Consider the following 14,318-nt stretch of genomic DNA (forward strand, 5'->3'; position numbering starts at 1 on the left):
TGATCAAACACAAGTACATCACTCTGGGCAAAAGCAGCTTTCTTGTACATATCACAGAAATTACAAAGGAACTATAAGAACCTTTTATTAGATTCAAAGAAATATAATGAAGAAGACAGAGGATTCTATTTCCTGCTCCATCACAGACTAGAGAGAGTGAGTTAAGGCCCTGTGACCTCCCCATGCGTTTACTTTTGCCACAGTTATCAGGTAGTTATTCCGTGTACCTGATAAGCAAACTATCGACCTCAACTCTCTGGAGAGCAGGGTCCTCGGTTTGTTTGTTCTCTGACACACTCTAAGCACCCAGAACAGCATCTTATATATAGCAGGTGCTCAATAAATGTATGAAATTAATGAATCCGACAACACCTAATTTGACTTTGAAACACTAAAAATACTAAAACTGGGTGAATAATAAGGGATTTTATTGAAACACAATGCATTCCAGTTGATGGAGTTCCTTCTAGCTCACTTGCTCCTTAGCAACTCTGGGTAGTCAGCCAAGTGGAGGAAACTAAAACCCTAAACCCTAGCAAGTCCAATGCCCATGATCAGTGCTTTCCAAGAGGTGAAAAAGCCCAAATGAGGTTGCCTCTGAGATTTGAACATTGAAATAAACACATCGTGAATCAGGGCACAACATACTAGAGACAGAAGAGCGCTTGCATGGGATAAATCCTAAGGACCCGAGGAAAAGGGGAAACCCCAGGAAGCCAACTTTAAAGGACTGTCTAGTGGTTCCCTTGGCACAACCAATCCTGTTGTGAAATTCTAGATGAAGTGATTTTTTCTGTGTGTGCCATTAATCTTTTTATTCTTTATCTTTCTTGGTTTTAATTATTTTGTAGCAAAACAAAATTCTAACCGGTAACTCCAACCGCCTGACGGTATGTGTGTGTGATGGTTGTGTCGCAATTAAAATGCATTTTTTTAAAGCCCTGATATCGGTGGATATTTAAAAATCTTTCCACTGTGCCCCCTGCATTTGCTTTATGTTAAGCATGCTGGCTGGGCAGCTTAGGGTGGGCTTGTGCGCCTACTTTGAATACCCCTGTGGGATGTCAGCCCATCTCTCTGACATGTGTTGGCTTCATCACCATGCAAAATATGCAGAGAAATTTTAGCAGTCACCCCGACTTTGCTAAGAAATAAAGGGGCTTCTAGGGTTTCAAGTGCTGGAAGCCCACATACTCAAGAACTCTAATTTATAACTTCTAGAAAGAGTTCAGTTCTCTGGTCTTATCTCTTTACCATTTAGGAATTATGGCCCAGTGAAGGGGGAAAATAAAACCCAAAGAAACTTTAAGATCTCAAATGCTGGCCAATGAAAGACGTTTTAAGTGACCATTGAGGAAACCTATGCTAATATCATAAATAAAAATAAAACTAAAATAGTCAGTACTGGAACACAGTTTGTTTTATACTTTAATTTAACCAGGAGAATAACCCAAAAGATGTGTACTTCTGATCACAGGTTTCATTGCCATAACTTGAATATCTTTTTTCTCACAATTAATTCAATCACATCAGATGTACAAATGACCCCGCAAAGACGTGAACGAATGTGGGCCTGGCCCATCCTTCAGAGCAGTGAGGTATGACATGGCACTCAGAGTAATATTTACATCCTTGAGGTTTAGCCACTTTTAGAATAATGCCAGCTGGATCCTGGAACAAACTCAGCAAATAAGTGAAATTACTAAATTACATCAGAAAATCCCAATTATAGAACAGAGACTCAGATCCAAAACAATATTTTAAGGAAATTAAGTATCTACTCTAAGTCAAGTGGCTTCTTTAAAAAATACCCTGGTGTGAGGGTATTTTTTTCTGGCAGAGGCACATTTTGGCAGACACAACAGTGGTGACTGCCCAGCACTCAATGCCGCCGTCAGATGGAAATCAGATGTAGGCGACCTTCTCAATTTAAGCTGATTAAACACACAGACTAAACCAGGTAATTACAGATGCATGTGTTGGAGGGTGGAAAGAGGAGACAGAATGGGGACTTCTTTAATTTTTAAAGTGTTTTCAAAGATGGGAACAATTTTACAAATAAAAAAAAGTGGAATTATGCCAAATATAGAAACAGATGTTTTGGATCGTGAAGCTGCTGGGAATTGAGCCTTCTTGCCTAGCATGGCCTGATTCTGACCCAGAATTCAAGGGCTCTGGCTAATTTTACCTCTAGTCCCATTCCCAAGCCGTTTGATCAAATTCATTTACCACCCACAGCTGGGACAGAAACAACCTTCAGCTGTAGGAAAGTACAACAAAGAGCAATTCAAATGACCTGGTGGGGAAAAAAACCTACATATTTTTATTCCTCTTGACACTACATTGCAATGAATGTGTAGGGAACTTTAGCATAAGTAGTCAACTAACAAAAAACTCCAAAAGTGCACATTCCTTTTTTAAAGCTCATTAGAAAACAGACAAAACAATTTCTATTAATATATTTCTCTTGGATGGCATTACCGAATTTCCTGTTGGCTAATCCGTATCTGCAAAAGTGATGATTGACCAATGGCACTCAGCCCCTAGTAGTCACACTTCTGGGAACAGTGAAATAAATGTATAGGATCTTGTGAGTACTCTAATCTGGAAGATTTTAAGTTTCTAAGGTTTCTGCTGTTCACAAAGGCGGAAACTAAAAATTGTGTGTAATACCCGGTGGTATAGCCATAAAGGATAGGGATAAAGGTGGTCAATGATTTAATCTAGTGTCACATTTTTGAATTTGTGCTTTTTATATTTGTGCTAGTATTTCCTAATACTTGCTCTATTTATTTGTCTGTTACCAATTTTATTCTTTTTTAAATAACTGAGCTTCCTTTTCAGTCCCTGAAACAATGGTGCTGGTGACTAAATTACCATAATAGTATAGAACAGCGATTTTCAATTTATGTGCTGCAAGAATTTTTAAAACATGCAATATGTGACTATTTAGTCAGGGGCACTGAACTCTTTTCCCTTAGGCTGTCAGATACAAAAATGACAACCACCAACACAACAGCCATCCAGTGTGAATGAATCAAAATTATACCTGTTGTGTTTTTTTGTGTGTGTGGGTTTTTTTGGTTTTTTTTTTTTTTTGTCTTTTTGTCAGATCGATAAAAAGAAATCATATGTTTTTTGGAGTGCTGCAGAATTTTAATAATTAATTTATGTGTCCCATGAGATAAAAATGGTTGAAAATTGCTGGGGTAGGAAGCTCAAGAACACCGTTTCTTAGCAAATTTCACTCCTAAATCTCAAGGCACTTTACAGTCTCTCCATATTTGTGATAATATATTCCCTTTTCAGCATAAGAATATTTTATTCCCTATCTGAAAATTGGGAATTAGTTCATTTACCAAAGTTAGGCTATGACTCAGATGAAGAATATGAGGCTAACCACACTGTTCCCCTTTGCTAAATGTACTAATTCTACAGATAGAAATGGAAATGATGGATTGAAGCTTCCTAATGCCAAAGCTGCATGTCAAAGATTATTAATACTTTGTTTCATATCAGCAATTCTCTTCATCCCTAAGACCCAAATTATTTCTTTCATCTTTTATTTTAGACATAGAGTGAATGGTCTTTCTGCCCTCGCAGCAAAATCAGATATTTTCTGGTTCTTATTGTTGAAAATTCCTTTCCTAAGGAACAAAACACTTTTTCCTGAATTACTTTAAGGTTCTCCAGTTCTTACATACCTGTAATTCTCCAGGAAAAAATCTCTCATAGGCACTCTCACAGGCAAAGGATGCTCAATAAATTCAGTTGAATGTTTATCATTACAATTCCCAAAATTAAAAGAACTCTACAGAAGGTAACACAACTTAAATTCACACTAAACATCACACCTTACATTGCACTTGACAAAAATTTTAAACCACTTTCAAATGCATTTTGCAGCTTAGGAAACTGAGGCCCCCAAAAACTGAGGCTCAGAAAATAAATAACTTTTGAGTAAATGACTTAACCTAAACTCACACAGATATGACATTACAAAGCCAAGGTTTGATTCACCCAGTCTTTAGACTGCAAACCAAATACTTTACAAAATGCCACACTTTGTCGATTTTGGATTTCTCTTAGGGCCTGTTTTGGCAGGAATAAGGTTAGAAGGGTGCTCACCTCCTGAAAGTGGACAGAGGCTGGGTCAGACATTTGGAGCACCAAAGACAAGGTATCCTGGTGTGTACTGGAAATGGCTTGACATTTTGACTGGCTTCAGAGTCAGCCTATGTTGAGTTTCACTTCCAACGATATCACTTAGTGGATTTAGAACTACAGGCAAGTTACTTAACCTTTTAGTGACAGTACTTGGAAAACAGGAATAATAACCGCAGGGTTATTCAGGACTATGTCAGTGCTAAGCATGGTGCCTGTGTTCAGTAGGTCCTGAAAAAATGTCAGAAACTAACAAGACACCGCCTCCTTTTGGCACTGGCTCAAAGAAAACGAGTCTACATGTAATCTTTACACAGTGCAACCTTTAGAATTAGAAAGCTTCTGGCCCCTGTGCCTTCCCCCACAGGCCCTGACAGCTATACAGAGAGACCATTAGCTTTCTTCCCCCTACAATTCATTAGTGACCAATTACTTTTTCTCCACTCTCACTGTCCTCGGACTTTTCTACAGATTCATCACTACTGACCATGTCCCCATCCCTCCTTTTTCAACTCCTCTTGTCGAAATTCCTTCAAATTTTGGTTTCCAAGATACTAATATTCAATTCTTATACTATAACTTCTTCCTCTTCTGTTTGTTCATTTTCCTCTAAATACTTGGCAAGGGGGGAAGCTGGAATAAAGAAAATATCCTTCTCTTCCATACTCTCCCTTGTCAGATTTCATGGTTTCAACTAGTAAGTGTTCAAAAAAAAAGAAAAAAAAGACTCAAACCTGTTTCTTCAGTTCTCATTTCCTTCCTGAGCTATGGTCTCTTATTCTAAACTGCCTGCCCTGTAACTCCCGCAGGATGCTCCTCTGTCCCCTAAATCAGTGTTCCCTAACCCTGACTCTCTGGTGTAGTCTCTATCAGTCACTGGGAACACTCAGGCCTGAGGCTTTGCCGTTTCTTATCCGAAACGCCACTTTCTCCCATCCCTGCAACTATTCTGCCAAACCCCACAGACCTTGCTTCCATGGTCTCCTCCTTCCTTTCCAGTCTCATGGCTACTGTCCAAATTCCTTCCCTGCCCTTCCTATTAGAGTATCTTCTTAACAAGTTTTGCATCTCTCACACTGCTCATTTGTAAGGTGACTTGCTCATAAAATACTTCTCTCATCTTATTTGTACCTCTCAACCACCTTGCAAAGTGGGTCACATAAACATCGGCCCAGTTTTACAAATAAGAAAACCAAAGCTCCAAGAGGTGAACCACGAGATCATTCCACACCCAGTGTTCCATCTCCTAAACCACAAACATCTATAGATTCAAACAACTGGGCTTTTGATAAATGAAACAAATGAACAAAACTATTATTGCAGTACAGAATCATAGCTCATGCTTTGGGAGCTCCAAATTCCTCTGGGAATTCACTGGTCTGATTAGGCGGCGAGGGCTTTGCTAGGAGCAGGGCTCTGCTAGCCCTGTGTGGGAACTGCGTGGGAACTCCATTCTACCGAGTCCTCCCTGGTGGGCCTCACTGTGTAAGTTACACGGGAGATGGTTCCACTAATTCTGGAAGGAGTAATCAAGATGACCCTCTCAGGGTGACCTGCTCACACTATCAGGATTTTGCAGATTCTAGAAATACAAAGTTTAAAGATACAATCAGTGTTTCGCTGAAGTGCCACAAAGCTACCCAACTTTGACATACACAGTAGAGTTCTGCACCTATGTAGGAATAATGAATAAAGGTTGATTGAGTCAGGAGAGACATATCACTTCAGTGGTTTAAACCTCAAAACTAACCATCAGAACAGTACAGTTATTATTATCTGTTCTCTGCTCACTTCTAGTCACTTGTTTCGATCACCTAAGCTAAAACAAGTTACGGATCTCAAAAAGATGTTTCAGACTCTTAAAAATAGGCCCGATCTGACTGTTACCTGGAAAAGAAAAACGACTATGAAAGTATAAAAACAAGAAATATGAAAAATTAAAAAAAAAAACTGTTTAAGATGGCCAAATTCAGCAAAAAGCCTTTCTTTTGATTTACGCTAATGCTGGCATTACATTCTTGGTGAGATATGTAATTTACTGTAAAAAGAGAAACTGCAGAAAATATCATACTGCTTACATATGCCCGAAGTGCAGCATCATTCTGTTATAATGACAATTAGTCTATGAACCCAAGTAAAGTTAGAGGACTTGGAATAATCTGGGAAATACAAACACCACTACACAATCAGGAAAGAAAATTCCCACCACTGCCCTGTGGCTACTAAGAAGGTGGAATGGGAGGAAGGCAGCCCACACTGAGGTCCTGCGCACACTCACTGCTGCGAGACGCCGAGGAAAGGCCTGACCTCCTGAGACTCAGCTTTTCTCAAGTGCAAAATGAAGGCAACAGCACTGTTTACTCTATCTGAACTCATAGGAAGAGTAAATGAGCAAAAGTCTAGAAAGCACTTTTTCTACCACATCTGGTAGAGTTAAACATTCATTGTAGGTCTTCTTGTTTTACCTCAGGCAAAATAAACTTCCTGTCACCCCTAATAACTATGCTGACCGTGGTTCCCACGTGCCTGGGACAGCCCGCTTTCCAGGACCGCTCTGTCCCAAAAAGCGCATCTCCTTTTACTCTGAGAAGTGTCCCTGTTTGAACAATAAATTACATGCCCCCACCGTAAACAATGCCCATGCGTTATTTTCCTGACTCTACACTTTCTTCCTGCTGTTTTCTCTAATTCTGTTATTTCCAACTCTCCTGTCTTCCTTCTGGAACTTTTCCATTCTTTACAGCCTACCTTTCAGAACCACTAGTTTTTTCCAAGCAGAATGGGCATTATTAGGTCCACTATACATATGTGAAAATGGAGGCAGAAAGAGAAAGACTAAATTCAGAAATTACAGAGAGGAGAAATCCTGAACATAAACAGCTCAAAAGGAACACATAAACAGCCACTCCAAGCTGAGAACTCTGGTCTTCTGACTCCGAAGTTCAGGTTATTTCTTCATATTCCCCTGAAGGAAAGAGAGAGAATTTGTGCATTTCTATTATCTACAGTATAGTTTTACAGATTCATATCATAAAGATCACATATGATCTAGGTAAGTGTGAGTACCTGTCTGCAACAGGAGGTAGCTTCTGGTAAGGAAGGGAAAGAGGAAAAAGAATGTTTTAGTCAGAAATCTTTCCTGTGCCTTTTGATAAAGGACTGTGGGAAATATGGGCAGATAACACTTTGCATTACTGTTTTCAAAACCTGTTAAATTAAAATGTCTATGTAAAAAAAAAAAATCTTAAACAACATATGAGGTAAGCAAATAACACGTTATTCCTTAGGAAAGAGTGGAGGCTGACAGGAGCACAATGAGTCACCCGAGGACTCCAATGTGGTGACTGAGCTGGAGCCAGAATTCAGGTCTTCTGAGTCCTTTTCCCGGATTCTTTCTGCCACACCCATCTGCCTCTGAGCTTTGCTAGCAAAAGATGATCATCTCATCAGTTGAACATGGTCTTTAAGTGGTATGACCACATAATTTACTATCCAAACCAGGATACCTGAGAGGGAGAGGGGCTACAGTTTTAATAACTAGATGGGGGCAACAGAAGTAACCTGGGAATAGCTCAGCTGAACTGGGATGTATGGTCACCTTGTGCCCTACCTTTATATATTACAGGGCACAATCTTGATTTTCACATTAGACAGCATGAATCATTTAAACTTTTGTGTTCTATTTGCCCCTTTCCAATCCACAGAGGAGATCTGTCTAGTTGGATTAAATAACTCATCTGAATTCATTTAAATATTTTAGCTTGTGTTGTTCATGCACAAAAACTGGAGAAAACTTATTCCTTCACCATCTACACACACACCTTGGACAGACTGAAGCCATCAAGTTTCTGAAGGTTGTGCAAGCCGGGTCACCTGATGGGTATACCCCAAATCCTGCATGTCCAGGATTGGTCCCTCCTTTTCCTTTCCTCTAATCTCTCTCCACATGGCAGCCTGAGTGATCTTCCCAAACACTAACCGGCCACATAGTATTCCTGCTTCCAAAGCCTAGTTAAGCTTCCCTTCCCATTTTCCCTGCACAGGGGCACTTACATGCCCACTGCCAAGGAAGCGGTGATGAGGCAACCAGGGGTGAGGTGGGGTGGCGGGCGGCTGCTGACATAACATAGTGATTTGACTCTTCTATTAATTGAAGTCAACACGAAGGCAGGGACCATTGCACCTTCAGTGCCTGGCCAGACACAGAGAAGCTCAGGAATTTGTTACTAAAAGAATAAATGAATAAATGGATGTCAGTAATTTACAGTTACATGCATCAAGGAACAAACTGCTCTGGGCAGGTCACAAGCACAATTTTTTAAATAATGACCATTAATTTCTGGATGCAGTTTTAGGATCAATGGATCCTACCTTTAATGGAAAACTTTTTCAACCAATTACCGTGATGGCCTGAACTTTTGTTTTAAGAAAACGAAGGACAATTCATAAAATTTCCAAAGTATAATGCTATGTGGGTCTTATTTGGGGCGAAATGGTTAAAATTCAATCAAACTTAACATAAAAATGGAAGGAAATTCAGAGTACCTGCACTGTCTTCTCTGTAGCTCTGCTGGGCCATGCGGTCCTGACCTAATAGATTCCCCACCCTTGGCCCGCCATGCTCAGGACTGGAACGGGGAGCTCTATCCTAGGCCAAGGAAGCCAGAGCTGTTCTGGTTTTGGGGGCAAGGGGAAAGGAAACCAGGGAGCTTTCTAGACTTGAGGTGATTTGCAAGCATCACTGATGGGGTAGCTTTTGTCAGATTGCTTCTATTAATAGGTGTACATTCCTGAGTGTAAAGAAAAAACAGGGTGTAAAAATTAATATGTTGGAGTCAAAGTTGTGTTCTCAGCCTTAAGTGAAAAGTAAAAAATTCCTAAGGGGGAAAAATAATTTACTTACAAAATTCTACCTAACAACTGGGCTAAAGGTACAGCTGAACTAAGCCTACCACTAGGCACATAGATTGTTCTGGGACATTGTGATTCCTTAGGAGAACTAGCAACATTAATTTAGGGCTAGTAGATGAACTCTTTATTTCTTTGTCAAGTCCTTGGTCAAAGCCCTTTTATAGTGTGTATATGTGCATGAGTGCATGTGTATAGATTTGTGTGCAAGTCTGGAGGAGACTCAGCCACATTCAAATGAAATACCTCTCCCATCGTTTGCCCTCCTCTCCCAGGAAAAAGTCCACATTACCTGTGGAAGAAAAGAGGCTTAGTCCTTGGAAAGATCAATTCTTCCCCCACCAAGTCTTAAAAAGTGGCCTTGCAGTTTAAAGAGAAGAAAAGTAGGCCTCAGGACTTGAGCTGCCTTTCTTTATCTGCATCCCCAAATTACCATAGCGATCCTTATGAAAAGCTCCCTCCTTCCTGGCTGTGGAACAATGTGAAGACTGACAGCACACTGTGAGTTCCAGTTTAGCTTCTGCCATTGCTTGGTTGTGTAACTCTAGCCAGGGGAGTGTTCTCATGGTTAAAAGGATCATATCTCAAAATCCTAGCCACTGTGTAAGACAGTTTCACTCGTCTTTGCATCATGTAAAAGATCAAAGCTTACAGAGACTTAGTGGCTTTCCCAAAATCACAGAGTTGTAGGAGAGGCAACCAGGAATTAAATCTGGTCCTCTGAATTCCATACCCCTTCTCCGGGCATAGTACGCTTTTGCTTTAACATCCTTGGGAAATCATCACCAAAGACAGGGGTAGTGCCCTATGAAAGACAAGTTTCCCAAGAGAACCGAAAAGAAAAAAGAAAAAAATTCACTATAGAAAATCACTTATACCTAGGATTTTTATCCTCTCTACTACTTATGTAGCTACTGTTTGATACATTATGTTATTATAATGCTGAATACTAGGGTCAAGATCTTATGTTTTTCTGGGTAGTTTTAAGAATAAAGATAAAAAGCTTATAGATACTGAAGTGATTAGAGCATGTTATAGAAGAAATACAAAGACTTAATTCTCAGTCTCTTTCTAGATATTTTATCTTCACAATTTATAGTGACCTACAAAATACTCAACATAAATAACAGACTTGAAACATTCATGTGAAAGTGATAATGTTTTAAGGATAGCCACAACTGTGCCTCACAGCATTATTAACTTGAATAGAGCAGAGCAAATTCTCTCCAGAAGATGCTAATGATTTTTTTAAAGCACAAAACTAGGTCCTTAAATATCTTAGCCATGGATGCTGAAAAAATTGAATTTATGTCTAGTTTAATTCAACAATGGAAAAGTCAGCAATTAAAGTGCAGATAAACTTGCCTTTGTCCCTCTTTTCCTGAGAAACTTTCAAATGTTGAAAATCAATTCCTTTTGTCCTCTTGATATTCATCTGCTACACATTAAATAGAAATTCTGGGCATAGAGTGATTCCCACAGGGTCTTTCATCTACAGAAAAGCCTGGTACAAATTAAATTCTTACTCTCCCTCACAAATTACAGATATGTATTATAGTAGACCATTGATTTATCAGTTCATGGTTTTGCTAGTTCAGCTAATTGTAGTCCTTTATGTACAGTTACTTTGGGGTTGGGGATGGTGGTGCTGTATCAATGTGGAGCAGTACCACATGCTCTGACTTACAGACTATTTTAGGAAGCATTCTCTTAGATATTGTGTTTTAGTTACTTCCCAGATCTTTGAGCCATTTAGGCTATGACTGTGTATATATTTTAATATACTGGAACAATGCAAAATACTATTGCCTCTGGCAGTTATGTTATATAATGAAATGATCATTATAACTATATAGTTATTTCAAATTATGTGGAAAAACAGACTGTGCAGAAAATCTCTTAGAAATGTTTAATTGATGTAAACATTATTTTAGCATTGGATTTAAGGACCAACAGTTAAGGAAATGACCTTGATGCCACGCATGCCATGTGTTATTGGAGAACACAGTTTATACACAGTATCTCTATCAAATCCTTTGTATTAGGAGGAAACCCCATACATATGCTAATACACACAGCTGAGTTTTTGGTGCTAAAAAGTTATAAGAATTTTGCCTTAATCTGTTACCCCTTAAATATATTAAAAACTTTCTTGACAGAGTTGTTCTTTCAGGTCTTTCATAAAGACAAAATTTGATCACCTCTTCTTGATCAATTCCACAAGTGCCAGAACTCCCCAAAGTATTCTAACTTTTCTCCAAAGATTTGTCTGTCTAAGTTATCTCCTGGATCACAAAACGGCCACTCTAATTCATGGAAACTATCTTCTTCCCTTGGAAGCTCTCACGCGCGCCTCACCTCACTGGAGTCCTCCTGTTGATTGATGACTGCGAGCGCGTCCTCCGCCGCCTGCCGCTTGGCCTCGGCAACAGTGCGCTCCATCTTGGCCCGCTCCGTCGTGATCATGTCATGGGCTTTCCGCTCGGCTTCGGACACTGCCTTTTGCAGCTCAGTCATCGCCTGGCGCTTCACCTCGTTAACAGCCTCCTCTGCATGCCAGGCGCACCAAACCAGACAAGAGAACAGTTATGTTAGCCCAAGACCTTGGACACTGACCACTGTCCAATAACATTCTACAGAACAGGAATGGATGTCATCCCAGTTACTAGGCATTTCTCTGGCTACTTAAAAGACCAGCAGATTTCTGAAATTCATTTGGGAAAACAAAGAGCGACACTTTAACTTGCACTTCGGGGAATATTTTTTAAACTCCGAATACCATTACTGCAACTTTGCAACCACAAATATTACCTCCAGAAAAGTACAGTGGGACCAAGCTAAGTATTTAAAGGACAAAAACAAACACAAGAAACCGGTCTGAATAATTCACACGCATAAAGAAAGTGGTCTGCCACCATGCTATAGGTCAGTGATTTTCAACCAGCGTGTCAACAGCAGGCACGCTGTGTGCTGCAAGAATTCTTAAAACATGCAATACCTGACCACGTAGTCCTCTTTCCCCTTAGACTGTCAAATTTAAAAAATTACAACAACCAAACACAACAATAGCTATTCGGTGTGAATGAATCAAAACTATACCTCTTTTTTTTTTTTTGTCAGATAGGCAAAACATATATTTTTTGGTGTGCTGCATAATTTTAGTAATTAGTTTATGTGTGCCATGAGATGAAAAAGGTTGAAAATCACTGCTATAGGTTAATATGAACATAGAAAATACAGGGGTAAAGTTTTCAGACAAAAAAGAGAAAATTCATTTTACACATAAACATAAGTAAGTGCAAACAGTTATTTTAGTGGTAAAAAATAAAGCACAATAGTGAAAAGGTAATTCATATAGCAATTAAGTTAATGCAGACCTTTTAAAGAAAATCGATGATGAAACAGACAGATGATTCAGCTTTTCTTTTTCTTAAATCATTTCCTGAGTAATGTGGATATGTGCCTTTATAGAGATTTTTTAAAAATCATTTTCTCATTTCCAAATTTTCAGCTATTGTCTATCCACTTAATCAAATACGTGCACGGTTTCACATAACCAACTGTTGCACTGGACAAATATGACTGAATCAGACCAAAGGCCAAAACAGTCAGGCCTGACCACAAAACCTGTAAGGTGTCAAGCCAGCTTTTTATTTTTGGCTGTGTAAAGTGTGCGAAGATTTGAGTAATGTACAACATAAGATTGACAACTAAAACAAGTAATTTCTATTAAAAAAATTAACTGTCCTAATTAACAAGGGAAAATATCCTCCCCCTGAATTAGTTTATCTAATTTTCATCTTTATTCAAAGCAAAATGACAATGATTAATTGAAAATTTAATAAGCAGTAATTATTAACTTGGCAAACCTAGTACCAATTAACACTCTATTAAAACTAATTATGACATGTTTCAAGTGCTTGCACTTAATTGTTTCACCCACTTAAAAAGCACCTTAATTAAATGTTCTGTTTAATTAAAAACATCGATTCCTAATAAAAATGTTTTACTGTAGATTAAAAATGTAAGAGATGCAAATACTTTTATGGTTTCTTAAATCTTTATGGTTTATTTCACACATCTACCATCCATGACTTAAGAATCATCAAAAGCCGTCCACTCACAATTAACTGTCATTACTTTTGTAGCCTTCATCATTTTAGCAGTATTATTCCTTCAATTCATTCATCCGCAATTACTGTCTGATAGGTTTTATAAACTAACATATAAGGAAAGAGCCAGACTAGAAATATTAACTAAAAGATCTCTAGCCTTTACTAGTTGCTTTAAGACACACATGTAAACTCTGAACAGAAGCAGTGTATTGCACAGGGCTTGCGGCACCTTCTTCACCAACAGGCGAAAGGTGCCTTTATTACCCTATCATAACCGGCTTGGGGCACCAGGGAAGCACTGCCCTTCTAACTATACAGCCAGGGTCTCATTTAGTTTGAATATTCAAAGTGAATTAAAATTCTATCTAAGTGGTAATACAGGACAATAATTTTTGCTTACCATCAAAGCTGTAGCTTGACTAATTGTATATGCAAATCAGGCAATTTATATTTAAATTATGCATTCCTATTCTAATCCCACAGGCATATACAGATCAGCAAAGAGAATTGGTAGGACATTTGCAAGGTGCTTGAATATTTATTACCAACTGCAAACATTCACTGATTAGTTGAAAAAGAAATATACTGAAGAAAACAGTTGCAATTTAAAACCCATCTTTATGTTAGATGTTTTTTCAAATAAAGACCTTTTGTATCTTCAGAGTGTTTTTTGTTACCTTTGCTGTTGCTTTTAAAAATACTACTTTGAGGGGAAAAATGAGGAATCCTTCAAAATTGTTAAGATTCCGAATACACTTTAAAATGTATGATATATTATTATATAGTAGTATTGGAGCAACATAAAAGTGTGAATACAGCCTGTAAGTAATAGTGACACAGTGATGTTCCTGTCCTCATTTTGGTAACTGTGTTGAGGCTACATAAGAGAATGTCCTTGTTCTTAGGAAATACACACTAAAATGCTTGGGGGGAAGGGGTAGAGGGAGATCACATCTGCAACTTACTGTCAAATGTTTTGGGAAAAAACTATAGTGCATCACAGAAAAAGAAAGGAGAGAGGAAAGAGAGAGAAAAAAGATATTAAAGTAAATACAATAAAATAGAGAAAACTGGGTGAAAGGTATAGGGTAATTTTTTATACTTTCTTTGAACTTTCTGCAAGTTTAATAT

The 14,318-nt window shown here is 38.5% G+C and overlaps 1 protein-coding gene across 3 annotated transcripts in view; it reads right to left on the reverse strand.

Moving 5' to 3' along the window:
• RUNX1T1 (RUNX1 partner transcriptional co-repressor 1) overlaps positions 1-14,318 on the reverse strand; it is a 142,889-nt gene that overhangs the window by 3,560 nt on the left and 125,011 nt on the right. For all 3 annotated transcript variants that reach the window (XM_054590252.1, XM_054590254.1, XM_054590253.1), the window contains exon 10: positions 11,431-11,621. In XM_054590252.1, the coding sequence (XP_054446227.1) occupies positions 11,431-11,621 (191 nt within the window). The remainder of the gene's footprint in view (positions 1-11,430; positions 11,622-14,318) is intronic.

This window comes from Pteronotus mesoamericanus, unplaced genomic scaffold (assembly GCF_021234165.1).
Source record: "Pteronotus mesoamericanus isolate MK-2021 breed Mesoamerican mustached bat unplaced genomic scaffold, CSHL_Meso_final scaffold_174, whole genome shotgun sequence".
NCBI lineage: Eukaryota > Metazoa > Chordata > Mammalia > Chiroptera > Mormoopidae > Pteronotus > Pteronotus mesoamericanus.